This window comes from Furipterus horrens, unplaced genomic scaffold, assembly GCF_987537825.1.
Source record: "Furipterus horrens unplaced genomic scaffold, mFurHor1.1.pri manual_scaffold_2, whole genome shotgun sequence".
Classification (NCBI taxonomy): domain Eukaryota; kingdom Metazoa; phylum Chordata; class Mammalia; order Chiroptera; family Furipteridae; genus Furipterus; species Furipterus horrens.
The window spans coordinates 81254001-81269810 of NW_028327172.1; the positions used below are offsets into that span (position 1 = coordinate 81254001).

Below are 15810 nucleotides of genomic sequence, written 5' to 3' on the forward strand. Positions count from 1 at the left end.
GATGGTTTTCTCAGCTGTGCAAAAACTTTTTAGTTTAATATAGTTCCATTTGTTTATTTTTTCTTTTGTTTCCCTTGCCCAAGGAGACATATCCAAAAAAAAATATTACTAAGTGCGATGTCAAATAGTTTGCTGTCCATGTTTTCTTCTAGTTTTATGGTTTTAGGTCTTACATTTCAGTCTTTAATTCATTTTTGAGTTTATTCTTTTATATAGTATAAAAAAGTGATCAAGTTTTATCTTTTCCAACACCATGTATGAATATAATGTCTTTACCCCTTTGTATGTTCTTTCCTCTGTCATAGTGTAATTGACTGTATAGGTGTGGGTTTTTTTCTGGCCTATCTGAATTCTGTTCCATTGATCTAAGTGTCTGTTTTTATGCCAGTACCATGCTGTTTTGATTACTACAATCTTGTTGTATAGCATGATACCTCTAACTTTCTTCTTCTTCATCAAAATTGCTTTGGCTATTCAGGATAAATTTTACAATTATATATTCTAGTTCTGTGAAAAATGTCATTGGTATTTTGATAGGGATTACACTGATTCTATAAATTGTTTTGGTTAGCATGGATAGTTTAACAATGCTATTTTTTCCTATCCATGAGCATGTTATATGCCTCCTTTTATTTGTATATTCTTCAATTTCTTTATTCAATGTCTTATTATTTTCCAAGTACCAGTCTTTTACCTCCTTGCTTAAATTTATTCCTAGGTATTTTTAAATACACTTATAAATGGAGTTGATTTCTTAATTTACTTTCTGATAGTTCGTTACTTACTGCTAACTTACTGAAGCCAAAACAGTATGAGAAATGAAAAATAGTACAGCAAGTAGACCGAATTCAATCCAAAGCAAACTCAATTGATGGGCTGAATGGTGACTAAAATTGAAATGATTAATATGGCACTAATTTTCATAAATATTCTAGATCTGGTTTGCTTGTTTATTTTGTTTTTGGGTTTGAGTAAATGGATGGGCCTGTTTATTTCTTTGTTTTTTTTTTAATATTTCTTTTATTTTTCATTTAAAGTTGACATACAAAACTGTATTAGTTTCAAGTGTACAACTGAGTACAAACATCAATATAATTTATGAACTGATCACCCCAATAAGTAAAGCATCGATCTGACATCTTAGATAGACACCACGATGCTATTGACTATATTACTTATGCTATATATTACATCCCCATGACTATGTTGTAAATAACCAATTGCACTTTTTAATCCCTTCACCATTTTCACCCAGGCCCTCAAATCCCCTACCCCTCTGGCATCCATTAAAATGTTCTCTGTATCTACGAGTCTGTTTTTGTTTTTGTTTGTTCATTTATTTGTTCTTTAGATTCCGCAGATAAGTGAAATCATATAGTGTTTGTCTTTGTTGTCACGAATGGAAAGATTTTATTCTTTTTATGGCTGAGTAATATTCCATTGCAAACATGTACCACATCTTCTTTATTTGCTTGTCTATTGATGGGCACTTACATTGCTTCCATATATTGACTACTTTAAATACTGCTGCAATGAACATATGGATGCGTATGTCTTCTTGATTTAGTGTTTTGGGTTTGTTTGCATAAATACCCAAAAGTGGAATTGCTGAGTCCTACTTTGTCTCTTGTTACAGTCTTTGTTTTAAAGTCTTATTTTTTCTGGCATAAGTATTGCTATCCCAGCTTTTCTTTTTTTTTTTTTTCCATTTTTATTTTCATGAACTATCTTTTTCCATCCCTTCACTTTCAGTCTCTATGTGTATTTTAATCTGAAGTGAGTTTCTTGTAGACAGCATATATATGGGTCTTGTTTTCTTATCCATTCAGACACACCATGTTTTTTTATTGGAGCATTTAATACATTTGCATTTAAAGTAATTGTTGATATATATGTATTTATTGACATTTTATTATCCATATTTTTATCTTTGTTTTTCTTCTTTTAAAAAAAGACCCTTCAACCTTTCTTGTAATACTGGTTTTTATTGTGGTGAACTCCTTTAGCTTTTTCTTGTCTGGGAAGCTCTTTATCTGTTTTTTGGTTCTAAATAGTAACCTTGCTGAGTAGAGTAATGGTTGTAGGGCCCTGCTTTCCATCACTTGGAGTATTTCTTGCCAATGCTTTTTGGCCTGCAAAGTTTCTATTGAGAAATCAGCTGACAGTTTTATGGGAGCTCCCTTGCAGGTACCTGAGTGATTTTCTCTTGCCGTTATTAAGAATCCCTCTTCGTCTCTATACTTTGCCATTTCAATTATGATGTGTCTTGGTGTGGGCCTCTTTGGTTTTATCCTGTTTGGGACTCTCTTCTCTTCCTGGACTTGTGTGTCTATTTCCTTCACCAGGTTAAGAAAGTTTTCTTTCATTTTTTCAAATAAGTTTTCAATTCCTTGCTCACTTACTCTATCTCTTTTCCTTCTAGCACCCCCATGATGCAAATGTTGATATGCTTGAAGTTGTCTCAGAAGCCTTTTAAACTATCCTCATTGCTTTTTATTCTTTTTGTTGTCATTGTTGTTCTGATTGTGTAATTTTTGCTACTTCATCTTCCCAATTGCTAATTCAATCCTCTGCCTTCACTAATCTACTGCTAATTTCTTCTAGTATATTTTCATTTCAGTTATTATATTCTTTATTTCTGACTGGTCCTTTTTTATTTTTCCTATCTCTTTGCTGAAGCTTTCAGTGAGCTGATCTATTCTTCCCCTAAGTTTGTTGAGCATCCTTTTAACTAGTATTTTGAACTCTGCATCTGGTATATTGCTTGTCTCCATTTTGTTTAGTTCTTTTTCTCCATTTTGTTTTAGTTCTTTTGCCCTGTTCTTTCATTTGGGACATGTTTCCTTGTCTCCTCATTTTGGCTGCCTCTCTGTATTTATTTCTATATATTAGGTAGAGTTGCTACATCTTCCAGTCTTGGTAGAGTGGCCTAATGTAGTAGGTGTCCTAGGAGACCCAGTGGTGCAGGCTCCCTGGCCACCCCATCAGGGCACTCCAAATGCACCCCCCCCCCCCTGTGTGGGCTGTGTTCACCCTCCTATTGTAATTGAGCCTTGATTGCTGTTGACATATTGAAGGGATGGATTGACCCCTTCCCCAGGCTGATCAGCTTCGAGGACCAGCTGACAAAGCAGAGAAGGTGCTGTGCAGGGGCCTACCCCACAGAGCAGAACCAACTTATCAGGGTTCTGGTGCCTGCTGAGTTCACCTCTGAAGTGTGATGGTCATAGAAGTGGTTGGGTGGTGCTTCAACATGGCCTGAAGCTGTCCACTGGGTGTGCTAGCTCTGTGACCTTCTGAAGGTACAGGCCAAAGTAAGCCGCTCCCTGTGCCCTGTCCTGAGTCACCCGGCATGAGCTACAAAGTGATTTACCACTTGTTCTGGGCTTGGTGGTGCCCAGGTGAGGCCAAGCTATTAACTAAGGTCAGCTGCTGCTAATGCTGGGTTTGGGGCCACTTAGCCTAAGGTATGTGGCACACTGGTGCCAGATGCTACTTATTTGAGAGATATTAGGAAAGTCTGAAGCATGAGCCTAGACAGGCCCTTTGTATGGAAAAGCCACTGAAAGCACCTTGAGTGAGCCCACAAGTTGGGGATGGGAGGGTTGTCTCAGGGAATCACCAGGGCAGGACAAACAGTGTAAGCCAGATTGATGGAAACTTAAGATATCTTGCCTGCCTGCGGCTCTGTGCAGAGAGCGCTCAGCAAAGAAACAACAGCTTCTGCCAGCACTTCTATCTGGGAGAAAGCTGCCCCTGCAGCCCTTGCCTCAAAGCCAGACAATTCAGTTGCTCCACATATGTCCCTGGAGCCTTTCCAGGTGCTGTCCCAATGCTGGAGCTTAGAGCAAGTTAGCCTGAGTAAGTTCACTTGCCAGGTTCTTTAAAAGGAATATCTGGGACTCCAGAAGTCCCCATCTCACTCAACCACAGTCCCCAGTGGTTTTCACAGCCAGATGTTATGGGGTCTTCAGGGCACTGGAATCCTGGGCTGGTCAGCCTTGTGTGGGGCTGAGACCCCTTGATCTCAGAGGGGACCTCTGCAGCCAAGATATTCCTCTCAATTTTTAATTGTCAAACATGGGTGTGGGACCAGCCTATTCTGCATCTCCACCCCTCCTAAAGTCTCTATATGGCTTCTTCTGTATAACCTTAGCTATAGGACTTCTGAGATAGACTTCAGGTGGTTCTCAGTGATGGTGGTTCTGTAGTTGAGTCATCATTTTGATGTGGCATGGGAGGATGTAAGTATTGTGTTTACCTACTCTGCCATCTTGACCGAAACTATTTTTTATTTCTTGAAATAGTTTATTAAGTATTTTTGTTTCTAAAATTCATCCATCTCACCTACATTCTCAAGTTTATTAATATAAAATATTTATAATGTTTTTAATAATCTTTCGATCTTTGCTGTAGCTCTAGTTATTACCCCTTTACATTTCTAATCATTTGTTTCTTTTTTAAAGTAATTATGCCAATGGATTATCAATTTTAAGACTCTTTTCAAAAAAGCCAACATGTGGCTTTATTATCCTCTATCATGTTTCTGGATTTTATATTATTAGTTATTGACTTTTATTACTTATTCCTTCAATTTTAGGTTAGTTCTTATTTTCCTTCTTTCTTCTCTTTTCACTTGTTTATTAATTTTTCATTTTGTCTCTTTTCAAATATTACCATTTATAGGTATACATGTTTCTCAAAGTATAATTAGTTGCAGCTCATAAGCTTATTCAATTTTAAGTATTTATAAATTTATATTTTGATTTATAACTTGTCCCATGAATTATTTTTAAGTATTTTTGAGAGGCTATTTTATTTTTTTTCTATTTGTGTTTGTTTTATTTATTTTCTACAGTTCATTTTTATTGTATTTTTAAAGTACACTTCTTAGTTTTCTAAAGTATGAAGTCTTCTTAAATTATCTTTTTTTTATTTCTACATTGAGGTCAGAAACAGTTCCTATCTTCTATTAGATTAAGTTTACAGAGCCATTTCTGTGTCAAGGTCCTCAATATGATGCCATTTAACTATCCTACCCTGTGTACCTCTATCCCAGTCAAGCTGGGCTTATTACCAGCTTTAAGCACCTTTAAGCTCATTTCTAACTCCATATCTTCTATTATTTTTAATTGGACTCATATCTTCTTTTCATCACTGAGCATGTTTTTTGTATTATAATAACTAAACTAGCCCACTGCTTCCTTCCCTAGCTGCCTTTCTCCCTTTGATTCATTATTTTTAAATCCTTAGGTTATTTATTATGGAGCTTCTTTAAGGTTCTAAAAATTTTACATGTTATAAAATTTTAAACTTAAATGAAGATTCAGCAATGGATTTGTGTAAGTATTATCTTCCTTTATGTGCTTTCTTTCACATTTTCTGATATTTGTGCCATGAACATATATTACATATATTCAATGGAAGGAATAAAGAATTTTTAAATTTTTCCATTTTAATTAATATATTTCCTCCAGTGCTTCTTAATCTGTTTTCTTCATGTCTTTTTGCTTTCAGACCATCTGCTCCTCTCACTATATAATAATAATATTTTTGAGAACTAACTATATAGCATATAAACTATAAGCCCTTTACTCACTATGTCATTTAACTCACAGAAAACTCTGTCAGAGCAGCATTAAATTACCTCTATTACAGTTAGGAAGCTGAAGCTGAGACATGTAAGTGACTTTTTCAAGGTCACATGTCTAAAATATAGGGACAGCAGTTTAAACCTGGGTGCATCTGACAATAGAGACAAGGTGCTTAACTACTAAATAATACTGGTTCCAAGAGTTTCTAGACTCTAAGTATTGAGATGGTTGCCAAGTAACTAAGAAAAAAGAGCTGATTTTGGAATCAATTCAATACTTCTGTAAGATATTTCAAACTAATTCAGTGAATTAATTTTTAAACTATGGCAATCAAAAGAAAATTTCTGTTGATAATGTAGATAGATAATCAGAGAAATAAACGCTACCATGTACTATTTTTGATTAATATTTTAGTCAAAAGATGTCAAATCATAAGACAAGGAAAAATGCATTTTTCATATGAGAACCAGGTCTTAAGAAGAAAGGACCTTTCTTTTAAGTCTTGTGTGTATTAAGAGCTTCTTTTATACCTGAAGATTAGCTGAGGAGAAAGTTTATGATACACAGGAGAATTTTTGGACAGAGGAATTTTCACTACATAATTCGGGGCAAATAATATTTTAGATATCACTATTTCTCCTTTTTGCTTCAAACTCTATTCACCAATTCACCTCTAGGTCAAAGGTTGAATCATCAGAAATCCTCATGCCTGTATAAAGGAGGTGGACAATCCATCCTTTTCTCCTTTTCCCCCACTCTTCCACATTTTGAAAGAATCACCATCATCACCATCAACATCACCACAGTATAGTAGCTACCATTTATTAACTATCCACCACATGCCATGCATTATGTTAAGCAATGTTTGTGTTATCCCCAGTTTTCACAACAACTTTTCTTATAGATGAGAAGTCCAAAATTCAGAGGAGTGGTTCTTCTAATCCATGGGTTAGCGACTACAGGTGGAAGGAGGAAAGGAAGAGCCAGGAGGAATGATGAAGATATTACTTGCCATTGATCACACAGTAGAACTGGGATTCAAACCCAAATGGATTTGACTTCAGTAGTCTATGTTTCTACTCAAGCTATTAGGCTTTGAATAGTCAAAAAAGAAAACTAAGCAGTGTAATTCTTGAAGTGACACTAAAGTCCATTATTCTTCTAGGAGGCATTAAATTTATAAATTATCATATTCTAATTTCCTGTAATCAACTTTTGTTCAATAATTTATTTTTTCAAAAATTGTATATAGATATAAATAATATAAGAAAATATTCAATATTATTATAAGTATAAATTCTCACTCCATTTTTGTATTATTTTTCAAATTAATACAATAGAACATCTTATAAAGTTCCACTAACAGACTCAACAAAAACACTATGATTTTAAATGAGAATTCTTTTGTTGTTAGGAAATTAATAAGTAAATTATTTATCCCTACTAGTATGGAAATTTTAAGGATTTTCTCTTGCCACTGAATTTATTTAGTTATTCTGGCAGAGATTTCTTATACTAGTCAGCAATGACACAGTTGTTTAGAGTAGTTTTATTATTCTTTCCCAGGAAACATGTGCAGGAAGTAGAAATCAAATCATATTTGAAAGCTATGTTTCTGGTGCATTATATTTATTATATTACAAAACTTATTAGACACTAAAATCCATTATAATAAAAAAGGACCTGAAATAAAAAATAAATTTTTTATTCTTATTTTAGAATCTTGTAACTGAATATTTGTCTGCTTTTATATTAGAAGCGTTATAACAACGTAACTTGCCTATGGCTACACAGAAAATAATGATGTACTTTTGTTCATAGGGATTTTAAGAATTAAACTCTCCCTGTTTAATAACACTTTGAAACACCTCCCCCCTTCGGCTAATAATTATGTATTAAACAGTGTAATGATTTCACTCATGCATCATAACTCAATCAATTCAAATTCAATTCAACAAAAAAATCATTGAATATAACATACTAGGTACTGCTAAGCTCTAAGGAAGTATAAAAAGGTGAGTAAGACTCTGAAGGAGATACAGTAGCAACTATGAGATAAAGCAGGGGAAGTATGATCAAAACCATAAGAAAAATACATAGTGCTGTGTAATCACTGTATGGGAGCAATTGATTCTAATTGAGTACATGTGCAATGGAAAAGTTGAAAATGAAACTACACTTAATACCTATATTGAAAATAACCCTGGTCTTTATCTACAGACATTATTTTATTCAGTCCACAGCAAGCTAACAAGTATTATGAAATTTAGCTTAGTTTTTAAAATACCTGAATTTATTTTCTTTCAATAACTATGATATATGATGCCTAATATTCAAATAAAAAGTAGAAATCTTGTCCCAAAATAAATAAAACTTTGTAGGCTCATAAAAGATAAGATTAAGACCACTTGAGCAGAATGATGCAAAGCCAAAGCACCGGTATTCCGGGTCTGGCTGCTGATTACTCCTTGCGCGGGTTCCTCCTCTCCTGTGTCTCAACGCATGCCTGAGGGTTGTAGCTTCTCTTGCAGGTATCAGGGCTGAAGAAATCATATTGAGGAATCACTTAGCAACACAGCAGTTTCTGGGGCTTTGCACCCCCTGTTTTCTCTGCCTCAAAAGCTTTCTTTTCTCTCCTGTCTCTATTGTTACCTGGTGACCTCCACTTTCAAATCCAAGCTTGGACATCACCTCCTCTGGGACATCTTCTCTGAGTCCCCTGACAGATACTCTAGTCTGATCTAAGGATCCCTCTTCAGTTCTCCAACTGCACACTATACTAACCCCACCGTAGTACATTGGAACTATTTGCTTTTTCTCCACAAGTCTGCAATCACTCTGCAGGCAGGAATTGTGTTTTGTTCAGCCCCTTGCACAGTAATGTGACATCATAGATGCTCATTATGGATTGAAATGGGTCCCTCAGAAAAAGCTGTGTTGAAGTCCTAACCTCTGGTGCCTCAAAATGTGACCTTATTTGGAAATGGAGTCATTGTAAAGTGAGTTAAGAGGTTAATACTGGAGTAGGGTGGGCCCCTAATCCAATATGACTGGTGTCCTAATAAGATGGCCATGTGAAGAGAGAAACACACAGGAAGAAATCAATGTGACAATGTAGGCAGAGACTGGAGTTGCACAGCTGCAAGGCAGGGAATGCCACAAACTGCCGGCAAACCACTGGAAGACAGGAAGAGCTAAGGAAGGATTCTCCCACAGGTTTCAGAGGGGGCGTGGCCCTGCAGACACCTTGATTTGGACTTCTAGCATATAGAACTGTGAGACAATAAATACATTGTTTTAAGCTACCCAGTTTGATACTTTATTACAGCAATCCTCTGAAGATAGTTCAGTGCTAAATAAATTTGAATGGACCAATCAATGACTTAGAATTTTTACCTGGTGACCACAAATCTATGTCTATGCTCAGTTATGTCTTACTTCTAGTCTTTTTAAATCATTTTTTGTTTTTAATTTTCAGTTGACATACAATGTTACATTAGTTTCCAGAGTACACCCAGTGATTAAACATTATATAACTTAATAAGTGATCATCCCGATAAATTTCATACCCATATGACACCATACATAGTTGTTATAATAGAATATTGACTATATTTTCTGTGCTGTACTTTACATTGCCATGATTATTCTGTTACTAGAATGAGCCCTGTTGTCATGATCTTAGGTGGTAGCATGTTGTCTGAGCTTGCTGATTTTGTATCTTGCTACCATTTAATGGAAATTTAGTGTGGTGGTCAATAGCTTGGGTTTCATTGTCAAATACATCTAGTATTAAATCCAGTTCTGCAATTAATAGCTTGGGTAAGCTATTTATCCTTAGTAAGCTTCAGATTCCTCATCTGTAAAATGGGATAAGTCATCAAACTTATGAGTTATTATAAGAAAATAATGATAAAATTTATATAAAATTCTTAGCATAGTTCATTTATTAAAATCTTAATAAAAGTTAATTAGTAGATACCTATGAAACTGCCTTTTATTTGGGATCAAAATCAAAATATTTTGCAGAGCAACATCCTCTGTAATAAAAACTGCACTGTATTACAAACAAAAAGTATAAATCGATCATTGAAAATGTATTTTTTAATTCAGCACCAAATACAAAAGTTTATTAATAAGTCAAAAGACTCACTCACCTTTTTTTTTTCCCCCTCTTTAAACAGGCTAAAAGGAGAGATGAGATTCTCCAACTCTTAAGAAAACAAAGAGAAGAAAGGATTTCGGTGAGACTGATAGTGAGGCATTTAGATAAATCTATCTGGCAGGGGCAGGGGTGCACTATGGGAAAATTCTCAGAATTAACCCCTTAAATCTAGATACACATGGTCCAGAGCCATTTATATACTACAGGGGGGCACGGTGTAGACATCAGATAATCTGGCAATCCTTGGTAAATCAAAGACATCTCCAGAGTGCGCCAGTTCTGCTGGCAGATAAGTGAGGTGTTATTGTCATTGAGCGTATTATCTCACAGTGTAAAGCTGTTGTATATCAACATGGGCTACTGCAGTGCTACTATTTGTTTTACCACGATTGATCTTACTTAGATTATGCAAAACAACTGCTAAACTAAGAGTAACAAACATAATAAAAACAATAAACACCCTGTAAACTTATGAATGTACAAATGCACTCTCCTGAATGAACCCCAGATCCCTAATCTGGAACATTTCTTACCCCACAGCCTCCAGATGGAAGAAGCTAGATTGTATACATTCTGTAATAATTTTACCTCAGATTTTTTTTCAATTAAATTTCAGTCAGCACAAGAAGTAAGACGTTCCTTTTTGATTTTTTTGTTTTGTTTAGAAAGAACTGGTCTCCCTTCCTTACAAACCAAAGACCAAAGTACACAAAACAAAGTAAGTTTACTTCTGTCAAATATTCTCATTTTTCTATTTTCCCCATAAAGAAGCACTTCTTTTTTCTTATTCACTTTGTCCCTTACACTCAAATCTTCTAAAAACCCTCCCGCTGATTTAGGGATTTCTTGCCTTGAATAAATTCTCCCCTCGTCTATATTAAAGCCTGTGAAATATGCAAGCATAAATTGGTGTAAACAGGAAAGTAAATCAACTTTGCAACTCTGTACATATTCCCTTTCACTCCTTTCTCAACCTGGGTTATTGTATTCACCTGCTGTCGCCCTCTCAGGTCCCTTCTTCCCTACCCACACCTAGTGCCACCATCTTTAGCAGCAATTCAGCAGGTCTTCTAGATTAGCAATGCTGATATCACCAATGGCATACCTGAAGTTGTTAAATCTAAATTCATGCAGCAAAGGCTTTACCCTCCCAGTGACTGGGTTAATAGCCTTATCCCGGAAATAATGTTAGAGCAGGACCAGGCACATGGTTTAAAGGAAACCAACTACCAGTAGTTAATCATTAATTTAAAAATCTCTAAGTTTTTGTATTATGACTGAAAACCAATGTGACTAACTCAACATTAATTTGACAAGTATTTATTTGCATGCTACCTTCAGGGAAGAACAGTTAGAAAGTAATTTGTTACTATATCATTGATAATGAGACTAACTGCTTTCAGTATTATCAAATGTTATTAAAGAAAAATTAATATATCTACACTAATTTTTAAAACTTTGAAAAAAATGAAAAAAAAATCCTTCAATCACCTGGCCATATTGTTTACACAATGCTCAGCAACTTACTCTCATTTTATCCAGATGATTAAACTTAACTTCTAAGGATAAAGCAAAACTAGTCCAATCAAAAGATTCACTTACCTGATTCAAATAATGGATGAAGACTGATACATGAATAGCATCAACAGATATCGCTGGGGGCCTTTGATTTCTGTGCATATTTTTGCAGGACTGATCAGAACATTTCTGCTACTACCCACGTGAACCTACCAAAGAGTAAAACATTATTTCACAGCTTAAACAGATTAATTCTCTTAATAATTTAAATACTTACTTAATTTCTTTTGTATATCAGCTTGCTAATTCTCCCTCCTCTGTCCTGAAGCCTTGAATTTCATTCCATTTCACTGTCATATCTTCTTCCTCTGAGCTTCTTATACTGTTACCATCTTTTAGAAATTGATCAAGCACTACTTTGTGCTCATTTTTTTTATAATAATTCTACTCTTATTATCTCTTGAGTTGTTATTTAACTTTTCACATATCTTTAACTTATCTATGACTGTATAGAAAGCTCCATTAGAAGCCAGGTCAACCAAAGTGCCTAGCACACTGCGCACATGTAGGAATTCAGAAAATATTTATAACAAAAAAAAATTTAGTTCAAAAATATGTGGTTTTAGCTAATTTAGAAAGTGGTGTTTTATACTGTGTATTAGTATATAAACTTTTAATTTTGAAATATTTTACACACATTGTAAAATACTTTAGTTTTGCCCTCTTTTGCCTCCTTCCACCCTTTCCTGTCTGCCGAAAACCCCCGTAGGTACACAGATACACCCTTACTGTCCCTTCTCCAACAGAGCTCAAGATAATCCAAGTCCCCTTCTATCAGAAAGAAAGAACTAGGAAGTGTGTCACAGAGCAAGATTTTAGTAGCAAAAGTGTTTATTATCCACCCCCAGGAATATTTGCATTATAAAGAGGGCTGACTGGAAGGAACAATGGGTAATTCAAAGAAATCAATCACCTGTGATGAAATCTCCCAAGTTTTACCCTTGTGTGAGCAAAACATATTTAGGGTTAGGAGGTTTTCTCCCATGCCCTCCAAATCACAGTTTACATTAAAGTAAGTGCGTCTCTTGCATATAACTTTATACTTGGTTGCAAAACCTAATGCATAGTCAGAATCCAAGAGAGTAAATCTTTATTGGAGAAGCTTTCAAAACCTGTTTCCATGCTACTTTGTGTTCACAACTACAGAGTTCTGTGTTTTGGAACTAATTTATGCTACTGCCAACAGAAAAGTGATTCCAGAGTCAAATAAAAGAGACAAAGAAGAAGTCAAAGACTTGAACTAATTTGACGGACACATGGTAGAGGATGGCTCACTTAGATCTTCACTTTTGAAACAACCTGCTCATACACCAAGGTCATTCGTGTCATTAGTTAAAACAGACAAAGAAATAAACGTTAAGTATGTAGATTTCTAGGAATCTTGCCAGTTATTGGATGCTTGCATCTATGTTACTTATTGAATAATACTATACTGTATTTGACAGCACACAGTAACTATCTCATCTTTTACATTCTCAAACTTCTGTTTATCTTATTTTCATTTGTTATTTCCAGAATTGCTAGATTTGATCTAAATTATGAATATCTGATAAAAAGAAACAGGGCTTTATGTGTCCCAACTTGTAGGCCACCAGTAAAAACAGTAAGGAAATAGGAAAGAAAGGGCAGTCCTACAATATCTTATTGCTGTTAAAGAAAAAAATCTCTTTTCCAAAATTTGCTTTATTCATTTTCTGGAACATTGTCTGAAGTCAGAAATGAATTGCTACTAGTTCTGTGACTAGCTGGCTTAGCATTCCTATGTGTAACACACATGGACATCCTAGTGCCAACCTCCCTCCCTTTTACAAGTTATTCCCTTTGGTGTATGTTGGGAAAGAAAAGGTTAAGTATGTCTCCCATCTGCATTGTCCAGCTGGCATTCCTGCTCAGAATTGTACGGTCTCCTCCAGTGCTCACAGCTCTATTTATGACCACCATTCACTTTGCTTGGCCTCCACCTGCAGCTCCTGGACATAACCTCCATTAGATGTGGCTCCTACTCCACAGCACCAATGTAACTTAATCCCAGGGACACAACAAGCTGCAGAAAACAGGCTTTAAATCGGGGTGGGGGTTGGGGGGCAGCCTTCAGGGGAAGGGTAAACTTCAGGATTCTGTCACTAAAAGACATAGAGAATGGATATTAGTGGAAAACTAGTAGTTTCTGCCACACTATTTGAAGAAAAATTGTTTTAAACAGAAGGAAGGTAGTCTGGCCTAGAAAAAAAAGGAAGTTTAGAAAGTTATAAAATGGGAATCTCATCTCAGTACTATTACGAATAAAAGGTACCCTATCAGGGTGATGTGTTTGCCAGATAAATCTCTATAGTGAAGAAGGATATAGCAGGCTATCAAAGCCTAAACTTTTAAATCACGGAACTAATTCCCTTTGTTCTGATTCCATGCTCACAGAGGAATCTTCTTTTAACGTGCTTAGCAGACCAATGCAAACATCGGTTTACCTGATGATCATATTTCTAAATGTGTGAATATATTACTCTCTTAGATTGTGTTTGAGCTCGTCAAACTAAGGATTGGACCCTGGACCAAGATAATTATACCAAGAAAAATTTCACTTTGTGAGCTTTCTTGGCAATCAGCCTTCCTCTGGTAACACGTCTCTTTATTACCAGGCATAATGCTTAGGTATTACTGCAACAATACTGTGTGACAACATGTTCTAAAACAGCACTTATACTTGCTCACACATCTGTAGGCCACTAAGGGTTTTGGCTGATCTAGGCTTGGCCAGACAGCTGTGCTTCAGGCTACAGCACCTAGGGCAGGTCTGTTTTTCACTACATGTACATTGATTGAGGCAACTGTGCTCCTTGTATCTTCTTTGAGATATACATGGACCAGGGGACATCTGAGCTATGTCCTCTCAGAGAGTGGCAGAGAAGCACAAAAACAAATAAAAACATATGAGGCCTTTTCGAGTCTGGGCTCAGAAACTTCTGGTTCATTCTGTTGGCCAAACAAGTCACATGATCAAACACAAAGACAAGAGGTAGGGAAATATGCTCTGCTCCTTTAATAAGAGGAACTACAAAGTCATATAGTAAAGTGTATGGATATAGGATGATGTGAAGAATTGGGGTCCTTACTGCAATCCACCACATTACGTTGATTGCATACTTTAGCCAAGTCTATCTGGATGAGCACCAAGGCATGAAAGGGAAAACTCGGGGCATAACTTAATTGACTGGACCAAGGTAACATCTTCTCTAAGTTGTAATAGATGTTGTTAAGTACCCAGCTATGTACACACTTGAATATTTATTTGCCTTATCAACCCTTCACAAAACTCAAGGTAACTTTTAGTGTTACCAAGATTTAATTGAAATTTAGGTGCGCACGCGCACACACACACACACACACACACAATCTTGAAGACCACACAGATGTTAAGTGAAGAAAAGCAGGACTGGAAACAATATCAGATGCCAACTCAAGGGCTGATTTTCACTATAGCAACTCTCCCTTTGATTGTTTGGATAATCAGGAATTTTTAGAATATATGTTGGATTTGAGATACGCTAATTCGAACAGAAAGCCTGGCTGTAAATGAACTTGCCATAAGTTCCTGCTAAAGCTACTGTTTTATGGTGTAGTAGAGCTTTCTTATATTATCAGCTGCTACTGAAACAGGCCTCTCCACCTTCCCCATTTCTCCACCTGTGGTCATGCCTGTTTGTCTAGAATTGCAGTGGTTTGAGCTGAGACCAAAACCCAGAAGTCAGTAGCCCAGATGGAACTTCTGCTATGCTTCACAGAGGGGGAAAAGCAAGGAAATCAGGCCCACCTTCTGTCTCTTAGTACCTTAGTTTGGGGGCATGAGGCTCACATTATTATTGTCTGAATATATTTGAAAACCTTTTGCTTACTATAAGAAGCAAATGTAAAACACAACTACTGTGAGAGTTCAAAGGAGGAACACTAGATTAATGAGGAAAGCTTTTCCAGAGGACTTGGGGTCCCTCTAGCACAACTCCAGGGCTGAACAATCATCCCAACATGAGTCTTGCAGAAAGCAGAACAATATTATTTTCCTGCTGAATTTAGAGTCACCCTTTGGCCTCTGGTGGAGCTACTCTCCTCTCGCCAGAGCTCCACTTAGCCTCCCTCTCTGGACGCTGTCCACACTGTCCCATAACGTGTCTGGCTAGTGTTTCCTTCAGCGTCTGTTCTCTGCATCCACTGCTCCTTTCTTGGGAGCAGCCCTGAACGCCTGCACTTGCACTCCTCTACCCAGCCCCATGGAGGTCTTAGTGCCTTGCCTCTCCCATTGACCGATTCTGCCCGGCCTAGAGTGCCCAGTGAATTCAACTATGCTCCCAGCAGTAGGGGCGAGATGCGATTCAGTTTTTAGGCACAGTGCCCTCTTCATCAGATTTCAGAGAAGCCAGACTAGGGTTTTCCCCAGCCCTGAGCCCTAGGCAGATGCAGGATCTTCTTGGGAAGCTCCCT

The 15810-nt window shown here is 36.5% G+C and overlaps 1 protein-coding gene across 1 annotated transcript in view; it reads left to right on the forward strand.

The window, feature by feature from the left end:
• HOATZ (HOATZ cilia and flagella associated protein) overlaps positions 1–15712 on the forward strand; it is a 33303-nt gene extending 17591 nt beyond the window's left edge. The window contains exons 4-6 of the mRNA XM_090267338.1: positions 9779–9838; positions 10425–10477; positions 15562–15712. Of these exons, the coding sequence (XP_090123464.1) occupies positions 9779–9838; positions 10425–10477; positions 15562–15712 (264 nt within the window). The remainder of the gene's footprint in view (positions 1–9778; positions 9839–10424; positions 10478–15561) is intronic.
• Positions 15713–15810: the final 98 nt, after the last annotated feature.